The sequence below is a fragment of the Sardina pilchardus genome, chromosome 7 (genome assembly GCF_963854185.1).
Source record: "Sardina pilchardus chromosome 7, fSarPil1.1, whole genome shotgun sequence".
Lineage (NCBI taxonomy): Eukaryota > Metazoa > Chordata > Actinopteri > Clupeiformes > Clupeidae > Sardina > Sardina pilchardus.
The window spans coordinates 26,844,045-26,864,606 of record NC_085000.1 but is presented as its reverse complement, the minus strand read 5'-3'; the positions used below and the strand labels follow the sequence as shown (position 1 = coordinate 26,864,606).

The 20,562-nt window shown below is 41.1% G+C and overlaps 2 protein-coding genes across 3 annotated transcripts in view; both read right to left on the bottom strand.

Moving 5' to 3' along the window:
- The window catches only part of LOC134087824 (synaptotagmin-2-like), a 38,989-nt gene extending 34,163 nt beyond the window's left edge, over nt 1-4,826 (bottom strand). For both annotated transcript variants that reach the window (XM_062541586.1, XM_062541588.1), the window contains exon 1: nt 4,516-4,826. The gene's annotated coding sequence lies outside the window, so the exon portion shown is untranslated. The remainder of the gene's footprint in view (nt 1-4,515) is intronic.
- Nucleotides 4,827-15,710: 10,884 nt separating this feature from the next.
- Nucleotides 15,711-20,562, bottom strand: part of LOC134088107 (low affinity immunoglobulin gamma Fc region receptor III-A-like) — a 39,067-nt gene continuing 34,215 nt past the window's right edge. Inside the window, exons 2-6 of the mRNA XM_062542035.1 lie at nt 17,377-17,658; nt 16,965-17,237; nt 16,755-16,856; nt 16,561-16,617; nt 15,711-15,778 (exon numbers count right to left, since the gene is read on the bottom strand). Of these exons, the coding sequence (XP_062398019.1) occupies nt 15,711-15,778; nt 16,561-16,617; nt 16,755-16,856; nt 16,965-17,237; nt 17,377-17,605 (729 nt within the window). The 5' untranslated portion in view covers nt 17,606-17,658. The remainder of the gene's footprint in view (nt 15,779-16,560; nt 16,618-16,754; nt 16,857-16,964; nt 17,238-17,376; nt 17,659-20,562) is intronic.

The following is a 20,562-nucleotide window of genomic DNA, read 5'->3' as shown; positions in this document are numbered from 1 at the left end:
AGATGACATGGAGTGGAGTATGGTCATGGTTATGGTATTAAGCAGCCACTTTTATCCAAAGTGACATAAAACATTAACGGCCACACTATCAATACCAATCCAAAGTAATGACAATCATATCCTCACAAATACCTTTGCTTATTCCTCCCAAGCTACAACCGCTATCCTTCTGCAAATAAGCCATCAAGTGCTCTTGGCCTGCACCCCATTCTGTGCCAGGCCCCAGGGTATTATATGCCTATAGGACATATTTAGTCTCACTGGGAACAAGTAATCATGCAATTATGTTTTTATGTGCCTTGTCAGATTGAACAAAGCACATAAGACTGCCGGCTGTTTCTAATGGTCCTCACATACCCAGGAACCGGTAAACAAGGCTGGGCACAAACTTGTGAGTTACATAATAGGACCAAATTTGTCTTTTGGTTCACCTCCAACTCCCGAAAATTTGCCTAATAGACAATTCACACCAAATATGAGAGAGAGAGTAGCCAAACACTGCACACTCATGGCATACTGTAACTAAAGCGATAGCTTGCACTGTGTGTAGATGGATAAATGTGATTGTGTGCCATTCGATACATGAAATGCAGCAGCACAGGTCTGAGAATTTTACTCCACCCATGTGTGTTATATATGTAATATACTGTATGTGAAGTGAAGTATCTGAATTATTACTTTCATTTAAACGTAAGTAGTACATTTAAATCCTGACTAAAAAAATGGGAACAAGTGACTGTGATGATGAAGAACCCTAAAGAAGCTGATAACTAAGCAGACGCACAACATGGAGAGGGTCTGTGAAACTGATAACCCAATGAGTAACCAGACTTTTGTGGTTTCAAGAGGAAACAGAAACACTAGCAGCACAATGCATGCATTTGTATTTTTCCTTATGACTCCATAAATCACATTCTATAATCTTTGAACTGTCAGAAATGGTCATTAAGATTCATGGAAAGATATGTTGTGGTTGGGTGTGTAATCTGACTTAATGTACAGTATACACTCTTTCCATTGCTGTTCCATATCCTTTCAGAAGGTGATGCGATGAAATGCATCTTAGCTTGATAGCCTCCTTGAGCTGTAATGTAAGGTTCTAAATCCATTAGGTGAGGTTTTGTCCAGCTCACTGCACTGTTCATTCCTGCTGCTTATTTTTCTAGAATGGGAATATGCTGGTCAAATAAATTAGTAGCCACTGGATCAGATACTGGGACATGAATGTTGCCTTTTGACTAGAGATTTGGCAAAATATTGAAGTCTCTTGACACAGGAGTCAGCCATTCACATCCAGCCAGTTGTCTTCACACATGTTTTTCCAATTTGATACCTCCAGATACACTGATAGATAGATACTGTAGATAGATAGATAAATAAATAGATAGACCAGTAGATAGATATACCGATAGATAGATAGATAGATAGATATACTGATAGATAGATAGAAAGATACATAGATGGATGGATGCACATACACACATACTCAATAGAGATGAAGAGATGGTTCTCCCAGAGCACAGAGAGTGGTAGTGATCTCCCCTCTCCTCTCTGGGCTCTCCCAGGCCCCGCCCCTAGACCCTCCCCTAGTCCCTCCCACTGGATTAATTATGCAGCTCAATGCAGCACTTTCAGCCGGCCCAGCTGCAGCTGCCTCTACCTCCACAACCCCCATCCATCCATCCATCCATCCATCCATCTATCCTTCCTTCCACCACCAACCAATCCTGCCTCTCTTGCCTCCTACTACCCCCTCCACCCACCCACCCCTGTCCTGCTATCTTCTATCTTCTCTTTCTCATTCTATTGCTTAGATGTGGTGGAGAGGGCGAAGAGCACCGTGCACAACCACAAAATATACACATTCTGCTTGCAATGCATATGTACTACACTACACTACACACACACACACACACACACACACACACACACACACACTCTATTTGCATTTATGCATCAATGTAGCTAGTATATGACCTGTTTGTAAATGTGTATAATGAATGAAGACACTAAAATACACATGTACTTAAAATGCATTCACTAAAATGGATGACACAACAAAACAAAATGCGAGGGTGAGGCTTATGACACCACTTACAGGGCTTTTATGCAAATAATCTAATTTGGGACTGTGTCCTCTCTGGATGAGCTCAAGTTCACTCGGAACAGAACAATGCGCCCGCACCATCATCACATCCGTGCATTGGGAGCAATTTCACCTGGCCACCATTACGCCTCTCTCTCTCCCCTCACCACGGGCGCTGATGCACATTGCTCTCACAGCCCCTTCCAGACAATGTTTCTGGCAAGACACACGATCCCTCATTAAGTGTTTCTGGATCGAATGCAACCACCGAGGCTTTGTGCCGCTGCACTCCGTGTTTGCTCTTTACTACACAACAGAGATGGCCATTTGGTTTTGGACAGAGAGAGAGAGAGAGAGAGAGAGAGAGAGAGAGAGAGAGGAGGGGGAGGGAGAGAAAGAGAGAGAGAGGAAGAGAGAGAGGGAGAGAGAGAGAGGAGGGGGAGGGAGAGAGAGAATGAAAGAGAGGAAGAGAGAGGGAGAGAGAGAGAAAGAGAGAGAGAGCTGGAGAGCAAATGTCAACATAAGAACTGTTCAAACATGACCGCTGAGGGCCTTCAGTTGGACAAACTCCTCACTATGGCTTCTAATCTCCTCCTACTGTTCAATACAAATCATTACAACATGTTTTCACTGAATGTCATGCCAGATAGAACAACAAAGTTAATGTCGAGTAAACAACATTAAGAATTGCTCACTTAAACGGACACAAATAATACTATTTACCATCAGAAATACTCTATAGCGTTGGTTGAGGATCAGTTCAATGGCTCTAATGAAGCTCAATTGTCCTGACTATGACATTGTGTCTGACAACCCACAATTTACGAGGACAGTCAGTGAACATGTGCTCAACTAAGCAAATAGCCTACTCTCAAAAAGAACCAGCCTGAAAGACCTGGGTAAATATGTTTATGAACCATGAGCCAAGCATTGTAGACTCTACATGAATGAACATGTCAGCTGCACCTTTTCTGACAACACCATTTTATGTTTGAAGTCTGGATGGAAAAGTGAGATACATCATGCAAACTGCTCAATATTAAATATAACCAATATACCAATATAACCATGGTTTTGATCTGCTGAGATGACACAATAACCTTTACATTTGAAGGATCTCAGCTCTTGAGCTTTAATATATAATTTCCCCTTTAAGCATGCTAGTTTTACCAGGCTATACCCGATGTCTATCTAACTTGAATTAGGTAAAAGCTGATTACATAGAACTGACACCATTAAAAGTGAATCTGTAGAAACATCCAAGCTCAAGATGATTACATAACATGGCAAGGTTCCACACAAGCACACACGCGCACACATGCACACACACACACACACACACTTACACCAACAAAACTCTTTCCCTGAGCGCTGTCACGTGTGACACCCACACAAGCCCCCTGAAGTCCTTCCAGTAGCAAAACTTGGTTGAATCAGTAAGTGCAAGGTCAGTCCAAGCATTTTCTCCAAAAGCCCTGCGTGGTCATTTTTAGCCTATGGAACTGGGTTGCTGTCGTTCTGTGGAAGCTGCAGCGATATGTGGAGCTTTGAGTACACCCACACTCTCCTATTCTAATCCTTCTTTTCTTCTCTCTCTCTCTTCCCTCCCTCGCTTATATGTGTCCCTTTTAATGTTCTCTCTCTTCACCTGCCTGCCTCGTGTACAAGGAACAAAGACAAACACACCTGAATCTCTCTAGAGCATCAGTCAAAAGGTGTCCTTGAGTTCTCGTTTTGGGCTTCCCGTCATGGCTGTTTAAAGTATTCCATGAAGGCATTTTAGTTTAAAAGTCAGGCGTTGCTTTTTGCCTCATTCACTTCATTTTAATGTTGCCGATGTCTAAAAACAGACTTCTGATCAAAGTATTTTTATTCTAAAAATGAATATTCCTATTATGCTTCTAGGGCAATATTTGTCACAGCTCTTACAGTAGGTTCTAGATTAGATCTGTGACATAATATTGCAAGGATTTTATTTACTTTTAAAGTAAGATAATCATATGTATTGCTGTAGAAAGCCGACTGCTGTTTGTGGGACACCTACGTATGATGTCATTACATGAGAAAGATAAAAATCATTGACACATTAAATTATTTATTTGTCCTTTGAAAGATGAAGACAAGCACATCATGTTTTCTATGTTTATCACAGAAATCGACATGAATTCACTTCCTCATTCCGTGCTATAGTACTTTCAGAAACCTGGTCTATCCACATAAACTTACATGGGACCTTCAGGAAGTGTGGTTTTATCGACTGATGGTGTAATGCAATACAGCTTTCACGACTATCCAACACAGATCAGACTCACATTCCTTGCTATTCTTATGTATATTCCACACACCAGAAAAAAACATTACAGTTTGTGCAATATGATGCTTCGCTACTTTGTACCTCTCTTCGGACAGCAACTGAGATGGCTACTCACCGATAGTGTTTGCTGTGGTCCCCTGGATAAACGTCACCCTCACACGGGGTTTAGAGCTCCTCAAGATAAAAAAAAGGAGAAAAGTCCAGTGTCTTCTCTCAGATGATCTCTTTTATTGCTCCGCTTTGAGGGAAATGTGTTGGACTGCAGCACATGGAGCACCTGGGTGCTATTCCCTCGCTTTTGACGTTGTTATCTCACTCACACACTCATGCACACACACACACACTCACACAGGACCCAAGCTGGAGTGATAAATCGATTAAGATCTGCACAGAAGAGGGGAAAAATGAAACATGTGAACACTGCAGTTTTTTTTTCCTTGTCCACTCGCCCCTCTGCCGCTTCAGTGCTGCATTTCCTCACTCTGTTCTCTCATTGGCTGGGCTGCTCTTCAATATTGTAAGTCCTCATCTTTAATTGGGAGGGGCAGCTTTACAGTGCCTCAAGACTCTCTCTCTCTCTCTCTCTCTCTCTCTCTCTCTCTATCACTCACTTTCTCATCCTTTTTTCTCTCACTCATTCTCTCTCTCTCTCTCTCTCTCTCTCTCTCTCTCTCTCTTCCCTTTCACTTCCTATCTCCCCCTTTCTTTCATCCTTTCTATCCAGGAGAGGACTGCTTAGCTCTGCAATTTTAAAGGCAGGATTTAAAAAAAAAAAAAAAAAAAAAAGACAGACATGACGGGGAGGGGTCTGGAACACAAGAAAAGAGTGTCAAATAGAAAGAGGGAGCGGGGGAGAGGGGGGGGGGGAGAAAGGTGCAAAGAGAACAAGTGAATGAGCAATGACAGGACAGTGCCAGCTGGTGCAGATTGCAGGCAGTGCACACACGCACACACACTCTCTCTCTCACAAACACACACACACACACACACACTCCCTGGGACAGTCACCGTGGTTCTTTTTTCCTTCCCCGGACGGTGAAAAGCAGAACAAGCGTAGGGGGAGGGGGAATGTGCCGAGAGGGGCATGTGTGATGCTCTACTGCAGTGTACGCAATTCAGACCGGGTAGAGAAAGGGAGCGGGGGGTTGGGTGGGTGGGTGTGTTTGTGTGTGTGTGTGTATGTGTGTGTGTATGTGTGTGTGAGAGAGAGAGAGAGTGTATGTGTGTGTGTGTGTGTGTGTGTGTGTGTGTGTGTGTGTGTGTGTGTGTGTGTGTGTGTGTGTGTGTGTGTGTGTGTATGTGTGTGTGTGTGTGTGTATGTGTGTGTATGTGTGTGTGTATGTGTATGTGTGTGTGTGTGTGTACGCGCCGTACACCAATGCCAAATAGCTGACTGACTTACAGGGGAGTGGCTAAGACCGAGCGCCTAATGCGTTTCTCCCATGAATTATTAAAGTCCCCGAGGAGGCGGCTGAGCGGGCAAACACAGAAGGCTGCCTCTGGCGCGCACCATAAATCAAAGTGGGGGCGCGGCCCCGGAGGATGGGAATGGTCAGCACCAGAAAGGGAGAGAAATTACAACATCACGTGAAGTGACCAGATAATCAAATCTGACTTTACAGTGCTTAGGTTGGGAGGATAAGGTTTCTCTTTTTTTTGTGATAGGATTATGTTGAATGTCTGAATGACATTGATACAAAATTCATAAGCATGTCTCTTGAAGAATAATTGTCTGTGATTTTTTTATTTTTTTATTTCATGGGACATTTTTCTGATGGGGAAATAAAATCTCATAGTATTACTTCACACTGATGCCATTTGAAATGTGTGCACGGAAGTCTGCTTTGGGGCTTTTCTAAGATAAATATTTCATATCGAGAGTTTATGAGCAATCAAAGTAGGAGGAGAAAGGGGGATTTCACAAATCAGAGACTTAACATTTACTAAAACATTACAAATGGCATTCATTGTAATTTGTAATCTATTCATTTGGAAAGGATATTAGGGAATGAACATACTCTTGGGCATTTTTGTATTTTATCCTGGGACACCTATTCTCGTCACTTCACATTCTAATAAACATTAGCCCTTAATGGAGCAGTTGACTATTCTTTGTTTATTTAACTGTAACAACACCACCCCCCAGTGGAAAAACAACCACACTGCACTGATTCAATTGTTGTAAGCTCCACACATAACCTGCAATGAATGGGTACAATTAGAAAAAAAAACAGCACACCGCCTCTGGGTGTAATTGTTTACTTTTGTGGCTTAAACCAGGCAATTCTCCATCAAGAGAAATTTCATTGTGCGGTGCTGTTTGTACAAATTATTTTCAAGACTGTAATAGTAATATAGCTTGACGAGCCACACCCACATCAATATGTACTGTAGGGTCTGGGAACTCACCATAGGCAGGCTCAATCGGAGGGGTGGGATAAACAGTTGTCTTTCAAACTCCCTCTCCATGAGGATAGCGCCAACACCATTCATCTTCTTGATTTCAAGTAGCAGGATGGGGAAATCACGCTTAACGATCACAACTTATGGTCAGGTCAGTTGTCATTATGTTAAGCCTGCCCACCGACTCTAACATGATGTGATTGGCCCAGGATTGGATTATAATGTCCAACTCCCAAGTCAGAATAGCTAGACTACTCCAGCAGCAAATTAAATTGTTTTGTCTTCTTAGCAGCAGCAAATTAGATTTGCTGCTGCTAAGGACGTCTAGATTTGTTGGCTAGCCAATAATTGCATGAAGATGAAACACACATTTTGAAATGGGTTGATTAGCTAGTAGCTACTGCTATCAATGGTCTAGGTCTATGATGTGGCCTACACTGTATACAGGGCGTACAAGAGATTAGTCGATATTTCTTGATTTGGCATTCAGATCAGAAATGGTTAGTTGACCAGTGTCTATTCCTGAACATCATTCCAGAGAGAGAGAGAGAGAGAGAGAGAGAGAGAGAGAGAGAGAGAGAGAGATTTGGCTTGATGATGAACCGCAGCCATTTTTTACATGACAAGTATAAGCGGACCCAGGTGTTACTAATGACATTAATTAAGGTTATGATTCTGCTAAGCATAAGAATATTCAAGTTAGCTTACTAACTAGACTGCTTTAAGTGATCTATGCAAACAAAATGGATGAAAGATGCAAAGTTTGGAAGGAAGGAATGGAAGTAGGTAGATTGAGAATAAGGTAGATTGCCTATGATGGTGCCATATCACTTTTAATAAGTTGTCTCCCTTACTGTCTCACTTGACCTAGAGTATGCACTTGGGGCTTGAAACTCTTAATTAGTTATTAGCAATAAAAGGACCATTTTTCTTTTTTTCTTTTTTTTTTTTTTTAAGTTATGGCCTTCAAAGTAACTACAAAGGACTATTCTAGGTAATTCTGATGACACAATCCTGAAAATGGCACAAAAGTAACAGTGGCTACCTGATCCTGGATAGCAAACAACTTTCTGAACAACTGGGTTCTGACATCAAGGCCCCAATAAGGACCCATTAGATTCATGTCACAATTTATGACAACTAACATTTCTCCCAGCAGGTGGCAACATCTTATTGGTAAATGCATTCTCATATGGAACTTCACCCTGGGATGTGATTATCAAAAATGAGAGAGTTGAAATGATGATTGTCACCGTCATTTATGGCTGGACATGAGGCGGTGTGGACCAGTTATGAATCAGTTCAAAATGTACATCTTTTTAAGTAAAGGGTTAAAGTCATTCTTAAGATTTAATAGGCAGAAAACATCAATTTAGCTAATGTCAGAAAACATGAGCTCACTGCGCTCGCAGTTGATCATAAGTTCTTCTACCGCTAGATTCATAATTTTTGGGCACCATAGAACGGAATAAGTGACCACAAAACAAGGTCTGACTGAATTAGAACTTTTTTAACCGTTTACTTTGCGGTTGCTGGTAGACAAAGGTGTGTTTCTTTGGGCTTCTTTATGTTCTTACACCATAACAACATTTATGAGCCATTATGAGCAGAAATAGAAACATTTGTCTAACGTTGCATGTGTCCCTTAGGATTACATTTTACGGCTGTCTGACTTAAGCTCACACGATAGCACTTATTGTTAAATTGGGCCCCCATGAACAGAACTTCATTAAATTTGTCGTCCATCCTAAGGTAATCATGATGATTCTGCATGTCAAACTTTGTACAGTTCAGTATTTTGCGATTGAGGCACCAAGTCTTTCACTACAGTAGGTGGTGCTACATCACACATTATGGGATTAATATGGCTCTTTGACACCAACATTCCATAATAAAAATGTAGGAATCTTAAAACAGTTCTTGAGTTATTCGGTCACAATACAATAGAGTGCCGTAGTGGATGTAGTTAACCTGCTTGTGTGCATTGGCAAAAAAAATACAAAAAGATGAAACATACAGCAACATTATACTGTAGGTAAAAAAAAACATTTATTTCTGAAAGTAGACACAAAATGAACAAAAAAACGTATAATACAATGTATTTTATATAAAAGTGCGCAGACTATATTCATGAGCAAATTGTTAGCTGTAGCATTTGACTTCTTTAACAAATATGCAAAGCAAATTTATTAAAATGGCACACTGAACCTAAATTACACAGATTAGTTTAAAACATAAAATTAAACAGTCATAAGTCATAAAAAGAAAGTAGAACATAAGGACACCGAGGACCGGATGTACGAAGAAAGCGCTAATACAGAGTTTTTCTATGAACAGAAGGCAAACGCTGTGCTTTGCCGCATGGCGTGAAATTTACTAAGCTGTCACTGCGGCCCTGTACACACGCAGCCGGGTATCTGCTTAAACGAAGGTATTTGTCTACGTTTGGACCTGTCATCCACATGACAATGCATATAAACGAATGTTTAAAAAAACTCCAGGCAAAGTGAAGATCTGCGAATTCTCTGTTTATAAATTGACGTGTAGCCAGGGATAACCTGAGATCTGCGGTTTCGAACGTCAGAATATGCGCCAAAACAACAACAAATCTGCTCTGACGTCAAACGTGCGACCTTTGTTCACTGCAGAAGCATGGATCTGAGTGCCTTGAAAACGGAGATGTTCGGTTATGTGTGGAAGGTTTTTTTTTTCAAAAACGAGGTAATCAAATGGATCAAATTATTTTATAAACGGAGGGGGGGGGAAATATTCGGTTTTAAAAATACCCGGCTACGTGTGTACATAGCCAAAATTGCGTAAACAGCGTTCATCACCGCCCATCTCCGCCCATCCCCGACCTAGTAGTAGGCCTTAGTTCTAATAATCCACTTAAAAAAATACTTCAACTATTTAACTGCACGTACACTAGGAGGACTATGACTTAATACCTAGTGTAGCAGATTAGGAAGTGTAGACTACATTGTGAAAGTGAATACAATATTAGGAAGACAAACAATAGTTAAGGTTGCTTTTGACATAGTACAATGAAGATAACTGATGATCTGAAATCTGAATACTGATTCAGCTGTCTCTAAACGTTTCTCTAATTGACGCATTTAACAGTAATTTGGATTGCACCTGCTTTTAACAAGTACATTTTTTTCACCGCACTGCACCAAACAGATATCTGTTTTCATACTGTATGTGGTGGAATATCTAATCAATCACTATTAGCACTTCCCCTGCCCTGTGTTTACGGGATAATCCCACTTTCTCCTGACCCTCCTGAATGCATATGTATGACATGGAAAAGCGCAAACAGTCATTCTCAGCTCCCGCAACAGGCAGTCTGTGCTTTTTCCTCAGAGCGGGCTGTTTATACAGTACCTCACCATGTTTTTACATGAATGTTGCGAATACACCTGAAATGGGCACTAAACCATTAGTACATCTGGCCCTGACAATCATAGGCTACAAAGCTAAAAAATATTTAGTATGGGATGTTCCGGAACATACCAACATTTTGGGGAAACTAGCTCCCCCAGATAAGATGATAGGCTACATACCATTTGCGCCTGTACATTATGTGCAGTTACTCAATCTGACGCAGCTATTGTTAGCCTAGCTTAGCATACAGTAGTTCATTGAAGTGGTTAGGAACCAACAAGCCTATCTCAAAAGTGTCAAAAGAACTGCAACAAAAGAACATTTTCTAAGCATATGCATATTTGGAACTATAGACCCCTTCACAACGGATAAACATTCGGAGTGGCGTGACGTCAGTGGCGGCAGAAAAGTTAGACGGCCATTGAAAAGCACTAGTAATGCGGCTAAAATTAGTCCGTAATTAACCTTTGATGAAATGGCTAACGATATAAAACAGTATGTACATACACTCAGTGTACGGGATTGGGAGGATATTTGAAAAAAAACTTTGAAAAAACGTACGTTATCAGGTGGGATCATTCTGACAGATCCCCATTCTAAGTGAATGGAAAGAAGACGTAGCAAGATTGCCCTCCGTTGAATGGCCAGATATTTATAATTACGTTATTGAAAAACCGAGCGTATACAGTAAGGAGAAGTGGCGGGTGTATAGATCATTGGATATATAACTATGTCCCAAATGGTCATGTCTAAGATTTACAATACAATGACATATCGGATGAGTTTAGTGTTGTCACTGATGGCAGTTGATGGTTGTTTTGCCGCCAGCGAACGTAGTGACGTAGGCTCAGCAGGGGTCTATACTCTCATTCAGGCACTGGGGCTTTTCAGGTGCGGCGTACAAATCACTCTAGATCAGTCCAAACAGCAGCACTTTGTGTGCATGACCATATAGTTCCAGTAGGCTACTCACTGTATACTGTATGCTTAGAAAATCACTGTGTATCATCTTTCCCAAAATGTTTGTATTGTACTGTATACACACTACATGCACACAAAAAAAGATGCAATATTTTGAACATGTTGATTTGCCAGTTAAAAACAAAAATGTCTACACTTTTGAGACGTGAGGTTGAAACATCCACAGGGCAGGTTATGGTCACAAGCCTAAAATCAGATGGAGAAGGAAAGGCAAAAGGGTCTTAGGCAGTTGGATCAATAATGTACTTGCTCAATCTTGATAGAGCTTGATTGAGATGTAAATTTAGTTGAGGTTATGTAATGATTTCAATCAATACCTTTAAACGATATTAATGCATCAGCTTCCTCTTCATTTTCACTTCCTTCAGCTATAGTTCAACAGAAACACACATTTTGTTAAGGTATCAAGTATCATGGAAAGAGAGCTTTAATATTCTCTATAAGTAGATGTAAGTAGACATAAATCAACAATATCCGCAACACTGGAATTGCGTGTGTTAATAAAATCTACGTCTTCAAGATGTATTTTTCTGAAACTAGCCATCTTTACCAGGTAACACTAACAGTTGATGCTAATTTGACTAGCACTGCTCACTAATGTATCTCGGCAATTCATTTGCCCATATTCTGTTAAGATTGTTGTTCCCTTTTCATGGGTTCTCCAACTTAGAAGCACAAAGGTTCTCAGTGAAGATGGACACCTTCAGAAGGCTCAACAATGGTGTCTGGTATCCTAGACCCACCTAACCCGACTCTCGCCAGATCCTTGTAGTTTGATGAGCTCCACCATGGAGGTATTATAAGAACTGGAGAAAGTGAACAAGTCCGGCCCCCATTCATTTCAATGGGAATGCTAGGCTAGTGAAAATTGCCAAAATTGAACGATTTTTTCAGGCTTCAACATGGCGTTTTTTAAGGGGCTTGTTTCCGGTGCCGTTTTACTTAGCCAATTAAGTGCTAGGTTACTGATTGACGTAAGGTACAGAAGGAGAGCTCGTGCCCACACTAACCGTGCGGACACATTTGCACGACATATGTGACCCTCTAAAGCGGAGCCAGTCGTTTCGGTAAAATGTATTAAATTAAGTTATTGTGCTCACGTGAACGGCCATAAACTAAGCTTTCCAACGATATGTATAACGAGGGTATTACACAAACTATCGCTAAGATAACCGCATCCAAAGTTTACATGGTTCTCCTGTCACGATATGCCAGAAGAGGAGAAATCACCTTTTTAAGCGGCGCGTGCACAACGGGAATGACAGCAAATGTGTTGAATCTTCGCCGGGTTTAACAGTCAAAACGTATGTTTTTCCGTGAAATGCGTTCATGATATGAATCGGTAGACTGTATACAGTCGAATTATGCGAAAACGTGAAATTCAACATTTTAACCCGGAAGTTTGTTATTGTTGATTTTCTCAAAATAACGTTGTGTGCAAAACGACTGATTTCGCTTTGAATGGTCACATATGTGTCGGAAGGTGTCGCACGTCTTCCCCTTGTTCGTCGTGAGTGGGCGTTTCGTTTGAATTTTCGGTTAGCAGTTCATAAGCAGTTCGTTTTAACTTGTCTCAAGTGTTTCTCACAAATGAACCCCCATTTTAGGCATGTATTTAACAGCATACGAAAATATTAATAGCCTAAACTATGCAAGCCATTTTGAAATCCTGTTTTATTTAAACTACTCAATGCAATCTCAAATCCTCACCAGAAACACCAACAGTCAATGTATTTATCCAAATCCAAGTTTAGTTTATTTTATGGACTACTAGCTGGTCGTGGAAGAGTTTGTTAAAACATGAATTTGTCTTGTATGCGGAACCAAGTTTCACGGGCACTGTTGTACTACAACAACGAACCTACTACCTCGTGCTTTCATTGGACAGACGGCTCGCGTTCAACGGACTCATTTGCATAGAGCTGGGGATTGGCCAGCTTTCCTGTCGCGCGACACGTTTTCAAATGCAGCGCTGCCTTCCCGGAATGCTTTGCGGGTCCGTTAAAGTCGCTTGACGTCACCCATAGGGAAATAGCGGGTTACGACACGACAGAGTGAAGTGTCGTGCAAGTGTGTCCGCGCCGTAACCCTGCAGTCACACAGGCTACAAGAGACAGCGACAAAACGACAGGCTGCCATTAATTTTCAATGGGAGGGAACGTTTGCCAGCGACAAGCGACGAGCTTGCCGCTGCCGCGAGCAAGGCGGGGCCAAAATAGACAAGAGGGCTATTTTATGCAAATGTTTAGCGAAGCGACAAAGCGACTGCCAATTGGAGTGAAGGAAGCATGACGTTCCTTGTTTGAAAGTAAAGTTGAAAATTTTATCCAAGATGGCGGTGCTAACTAATCGAAGGCAGTATTTCTGTACTAACAAGTAAGTTCAGGGTTTGTTGCCTTATATTTTGCTACTTTTAGTGAGGAATATGAACTTTAAAATCCAAAAAGCCAGGTTTTGTAATCAAAAAATATATATGAAGGTATGTACGAGCTATCGGTCAGATATATGATACATGATATATTTCTGGAAATGGCAATGGGGAAGTGCCTTGCTAATCGGCAAAGCTAATCAGTCAAATCCTTGGTTACATGTCGGCAGTCCGACATCCCTTTCGTCCGACATGCCGCTATTCAGACATGGTGTTATTCTGACATGCTGCCCATCCGACACATTTTAGTACCCCCATTCCGACAGTTTACAAATCCTATTTTTTTTCCACGTCAATTTAACGGACCCTATGAGCCCGACGGACGCAAAGTGCGTCAAAAAACACACCCATTCTTCTCTGTTACATTGCTCCGCGATTATTAGCCTAGTCACAGCAAGATGAGACCTATATTGCACGAAAGAGCTCAGAACCGGGGCTTTTCAATGAGACTAGACACGTGTCTGTACGATCAAGTATGAAAATAAAAATAAAATCATGAATTTAAATCAAAGTAGGCTATATCATATTTACAGTCTTGCTCTGCGTTCACCCACACAGGCACTGCTCTCGCTTGAATTACTCCGGGACCAGGCATCGCACAGACATAACACGCATATCAAATGAAAGAGGAGAAACAGAGCTTTCCATTGATACCAAACACATCAATCCTTTTGTGTTATAGAAACAGACGAAGTGACAAACAAATAAGAATATAGCTTCGACTACCGCTACTTTCGTTTGATTTACTCCTGAAACCGTGGTTAAAAAGATACGGCTTGCATGTCAGATAAAAGAGGAGAGCTAGAGCTATCTACAGATACCAAATACAACCTTCTAAAACAGACGAAGTGACAGCAAAGTAATAACTTAATTTAGCTCCACTTAGTCCGCGATTAATGAGACAGAGAAGAAAACTTGCCATGTCTATAGAACTGCTTTCACTTCCCCGTGTCGTGCACGCAACAGACACATAACCATATCAAGAAGTCTTCACAATGACATTTTAAACGTGAATCTTTATTATTTTACACAATTGGATATAGTTATGACATTAATAGCCTATTAATGACCTCATGTCGGAATGGCACGTTGTTTGAAAAAAAAGTTAAATACCGCCACTGCGACCATGAAAAAAACAAATGTCGGAGTGGTGGGACTTTTTCCCATAAAGAGACATGCCTCCACTACGACAATTGGACGTCAATGTCGGAGTGCTGGTATGTCGGAATGAACGGCGGTAGCCCAAATCCTTATCCCCTGAGCTCCACACAAGGATCTGGGACTTCTCCCAGGAGAGGGGCCTTGTAAAAAAAATCCTTGTATGTGATTGGATAAACCACTTGTCCATTATCTTGAATGACGTGCTACTTCAAGCTCTTGCCAAACCCGGTCAGAAGAAGAGCGAAAACATCCATGCCACCAATAAATGCCTTCAAAACTGTTCTCTGTTCATCTTTCAAATAATGAATATTCGATAGATTCGACAAAACAGTTGCTTCGGCGCTATGTCACATTTGCATTGCCCTCGGCCCCAGATCCTTGTGTGGAGCTCAGTGAAACGCCTCTGGTGGAGCATGGCAGAACTACAAGGATCTGGCTAGAGTCAGGTTAAGACCCACTCTCGTCCATTACACAGTAATAAGGGGTTCACTACCAATAAATACTAGGCTATTCCTCTGTCATTCCTTTTCTTTGCTGTGGTCGTTTATGATCCAATCATAAACGACAGTGGGGCAGCCGTGGTCTACTGGTTAGGGCTTCGGGCTTGTAACCGGAGGGTTGCCGGTTCGATCCCCGACCAGTCCAAGGCTGAAGTGCCCTTGAGCAAGGCACCTAACCCCTAACTGCTCCCCGAGCGCCGCTGGTTGGGCAGGCAGCTCACTGCTCCAGGTTAATGTGTGATTCACCTCACTGTGTGAAAACTTGCTGGATTTCTCCTTTAATGTTGGTACCAACACATACCAGCAAATTCTTTGGTCATTCTTCCTTGTTGAGGTGGCTGTTTATGATTCGATCAGCAACATAACCTGACAAACTGCAAGCCCTTGATACCCTCAACTTACTTACCATAACTTAAACATGGTAACATCTTATGTAATGTCTCTTTAAGACTAAACTGCGTACTGACCTTCTTTCAGCACCCCTTCAGAAAGACAAGACTCTGCAGACTCAGTTTTTTCTAAAAGACAATAAAAACAACAGCAATTACACATAACTAGCAGCAATAAAGTGCAAGTCAATCAGAAACAAAGTGCCAACAAATACTGTTGACAAGACTAGACCTTCATCTCTCAACAAAACAAAAGGTTATCTTATGTCATGTACAGACTACACACGTCGTGGTCACAAGAGTGGCCACATTACAAGATCATCTATACTAGTAGCCTTCTCGTCGTGTGTCGTCACGGTGTCAGTGTCAACATGGCAGTCGTAGGAGATTCCCCAAAAATCCTGACATGATAGACATTTGGTCGTAATGTCGTAGATTGTTGCAGACAATAAATCGCGCGTCGTTGAACATTTCACCTTACAAGACGCTTCCTCCTTCGAACGTCGTTACCGACTTTAAATATTTGAACACGACAATGAAAATTTGAGTATGGTGACAAATTGGTTGGTTGGTAGGCCTATATCAATTGTGTATTGCTGACTCTTTCCAAATACATTTCTATAAACCAAATGTTTATGTGGCTCTGTAATAAAGAGGGCACATTAAGACGGCTGTTGCACTTCTACAGTTCAGATATTAAGAAATTAATGTTACCAATTGTTAGAGGTTCATCAGTTGAGGTTTCAGCTAGGAATACGTCCGTGAATGAACCAATATCTCCACCTAATGGATAATTAAACAACACACACATATGTATATTATATTCTAATACATCCTTAAAAACAAAGTTGAATCTAATCTAAACATGGCTTGGAAATATTGTAAGCACAAGGAATGTTTTTGGCACTTACGTGACTTTAGTTCAGCCATGGAAAAAAACAGGTCTGGTTCATTTTTGCTCTCTTTTTCTGTGCCATTTTTTTTCAGTATAGGAGATAAAAATAATGAAACATTTCAATGTCGTATATACTGTACATCGTAACCAACCTTTTTTCACACATGGAAACACAAAGCACAAACATAAGCTTAATAAGAAGATACTGACCTGGCTTGCGGGTGAACTTCAGATAGACACAACCTACAACAATGAGGACAAAGCCAACAACCAAACAGCCAGAAATGGCTAGAAGTATTTGCCGTTTGAGAACTGTGGAGCCAAATGAACAATAGCACAAATGTAAGTATAAGCACAAGCTTGATGTGTTTTTTTTTTGTTTTTTTTTAAGACATTGGACATTTGCCATCTCCCACTCACCAATGTTGTTTGCTACAAAAGCTTCACTAAGCATGGAATATGTTGGACGGTTGGTTTGGATCCCTTTGCAACAATATCTACTCCGGTAGTTTTCCTTGGTGGCTTTGATATGAAGATCTTTTTGAGTTTCATTTGTTATCTCCTTGCCATCTTTGTACCATGTGTAGTTCCAGACGATGCTTGTATCGTCTACCTCACACAATAATGTCAAGCTGTCCACAGAGAGAATGTCTGACCACCCAGTCTCCAGGTTCACCAGCGCTGTAGGACGAGCTAGACGGACGTCACAAGAAATGAAAATATGATTAATACCCTTTCAAAGAAGCCTTGTTGAAACCTTTCCAAAATAAGCAAACTGTTGGATTATTGAACTGTGATTTAATGGCACTGATAGCATTGCATACAGACTTACCTAAAATCTCTATTTGTATAGCTGTGCTAAATTCTGACACGTACGCCCCTCTCTTAGTTTTACACCGAAATTCACCCCCATCATTCCCAGAGGCAGATTGGATCGTGTAAGTCGTATTTCTCGGGTCACCCTTTCGAATTTGTTCTTGAGGATTGTTTTGGAACCACTGATATTCCCAGTCTGTAGAATCAATCTTCACTTCACACATGAAGGTCAGTTGTTCTTCCATATAAACGGAGGTGTACTCTGGGTGTAGACTCAAGGTAGGCACAGCATTATTTTCTGTCAAAATCAAGAAAATAACCAAGTATTTAATACCTTGAAGGCATTTTAGTTTGTGCATTATATTACATTATAACAGGAATAATTAATATGAACTGCAGTATGCTACCATGTGCTGATATACAGTAATTACTTATAAATTACACTACAAGTGGAAAATATAATCTGGTATTCAATTGAACACCAAATAATCGTATTTACAGTCAGCGTGAAAACTAAATATCGTCACTGACTAGAGTTTCTACAATTGTCAACTCCGAAGTCTGAAATTGAACTGAAATACAGTAGATATTTACCATAAACCTGGATGCTAATACTGGCACTGACTACAGTTACCACGTGTCGTTTGTGGACTCCTTGGCAAGTGTAATTTCCAGTGTCCTTGGTGTCAACAGAGTCCATTAAAAGTGTATCAGTAATTTCACCAATGAGTGGTTGTTGTTCTCTGTGCCATTTATAAGTCCATCCTGGTGAAGAAGGAATACCATTGCACTTCATTCTCACTTCCTCGGTGGGGAAAACTTTAGCCCATTTAGACAGCCACTCCAGTTTTGGAACAGGTGGGACTGCATCAGACACAAAGGAAAGATTGAACAGTTTAATGGGGCATTGATGATCTCAATCCCACCATTCCCGAAAGTAAATATGATTTATTCTATATTTACCTTCAATTGTTAATCCGTGTGAGTCACTGTATTCAGAGACTAAATTCCCTCTTTTGACCTGACACTTGTATTGTCCATTGTGAGACAGTTGAACAGATGGTAGTGAATACACTCTCTCACTGGTCTGATTGATTGGAGTTTTTTGGTCACTATCTTTATACCACATATATGTCCATCCTTCTTGCTCCTCCTGAACGTGGCAGGTTAGTGTGACATTTTCTTCTGTGTAAATTGGTGGGTCATTGGGATGCACTGACAATGAGAGCTTTGGTGGGTGGTCTAAGATCAACAGAAATAGATTTTGCATAATTATGCACATTTCAGCATAATTCTCTATATTACTGATTGAATACCGTCACTGACTACAGTTTCTATATTTGTCGACTTCATGGTAAGTGTGAAATTAAACTGAAATAGATATTTACCATACACATGGATGCTAATACTGGCACTGACTACAGTTGCCACGTGTCGTTTGTGGACTCCTTGGCAAGTGTAATTTCCAGTGTGTTTGGTGTCAACAGAGTCCATTAAAAGTGTATCGGTATTTTCATCACTGACTGGTTGTTGTTCTCTGTGCCATTTATAAGTCCATCCTGGTGAAGAAGCCATGCCATTGCACTTCATTCTCACTTCCTCGGTGGGAAAGACTTTAGCCCATTTAGACAGCCGCTCCAGTTTTGGTACAGGTGGGTCTGCATAAGACACAAAGGAAAGATTGAACAGTTTGATGGGGTATTGATGATCTCAATCCCACCAGTCCCGAAAGTAAAAGAGTCATTTCTATTTACCTTCAATTGTTAATCTGTGTGAGTCACTGTATTCAGAGACTAAATTCTCTCTTTTGACCTGACACTTGTATTGTCCATTGTGAGATAGTTGAACAGATGGTAGTGAATACACTCCCTCACTGGCCTGATTGACAGTTTTTTGGTCACTGTCTTTATACCACATATATGTCCATCCTTCTTGTTCCTCCTGAACGTGGCAGGTTAGTGTGACATCTTCTTCTGTGTAAATTGGTGAGTCATTGGGATCCACTGACAATGACAGCTTTGGCGGGTGGTCTAAGATCAACAGAAATAGATTTTGCAAATGCACATTTCAGCATACTTTTTTGTATTACTGATTGAATGGAGAAAAAATACTTATGAACTAAATGAAGGAATAAAATGCAATTACCATAAACACGAACATGAATGGGGTTGCTGTGTTGGGTTTCCAAAGAGCGATGGGTTCCACTGCATTTGTAGACTCCGGAGTCTTCAGTTTTTGCAGACTGACGGTTAAGCATGCAGTTGCTGCTCTGTAACTCCTGGTCATTTCTGTAATATTTACAAGTCCAGTCTGGAGAAGGAGGCTGAATGTCACATTTCATTTTCACAACCTCAGAGGGGAAGACTTTGGTCCAGTTGGTCTGCATGACCAGTGTTGTTTGAGGCAAATCTTGAGAAGAGAAGAAGTGGACAAAAATTAGATGAATATTTGAGTGGGTGATATACGTGAAGTGCAGGTATCATTCATGAACAAAGAAGGAACAAAGATGAATCAAGCACATATGACCAAAGATATAAGCAATAAATTATTTACCCTTGATGTCTAATGACAAAGAATCACTATAATCAGATTTGAATCCGTCCCTATTGACTTGACACCAGTATGATCCAGCATCAGCTGGTGCCACAGAGGAAAGGGTGTGCTGGCTCTGAGACTCATTCATGAGTTTTTTCTCTTGGCCTTTATACCACAAATAGGTCCATCCCTCTGAAGTTTCTGTAACCGCACACTTTAGGGTGACACTTTCATTTGTGTAGAACACACTGACAGATGCAGGGTCCTTTGTCAAATGGGGCTTTGGTTTACCCTCTGGTAGCAAAAAAGAAAAAAAACACAAGTGAAGGTGACAGATCCTGGATATATTACTTGCATAATCACAAAAACATATTTGGCACTCACCGAAAACGTGAACAGTTATTCCGTCGCTGGTTTCGGTTGTTACACCTTCACGTTGTTTGTGCACTCCTACACAGGTGTGCAGCCCAGTTTGTGGAGATGTAATGGGATAACTGCCATCGTCTGCACTGCTGATCTCATGTCCATCTCTGTGCCACTGGTAAGTCCAGTCACCTGAAGCAGGCTGAATGTCACACCTCACCTTCACTGCCTCTGCTGGAAAGACTTTAGTCCATCCAGACACCACAGTCAGATTTGCTGTCGGCAGCTCTGAAGGAAGAATGAA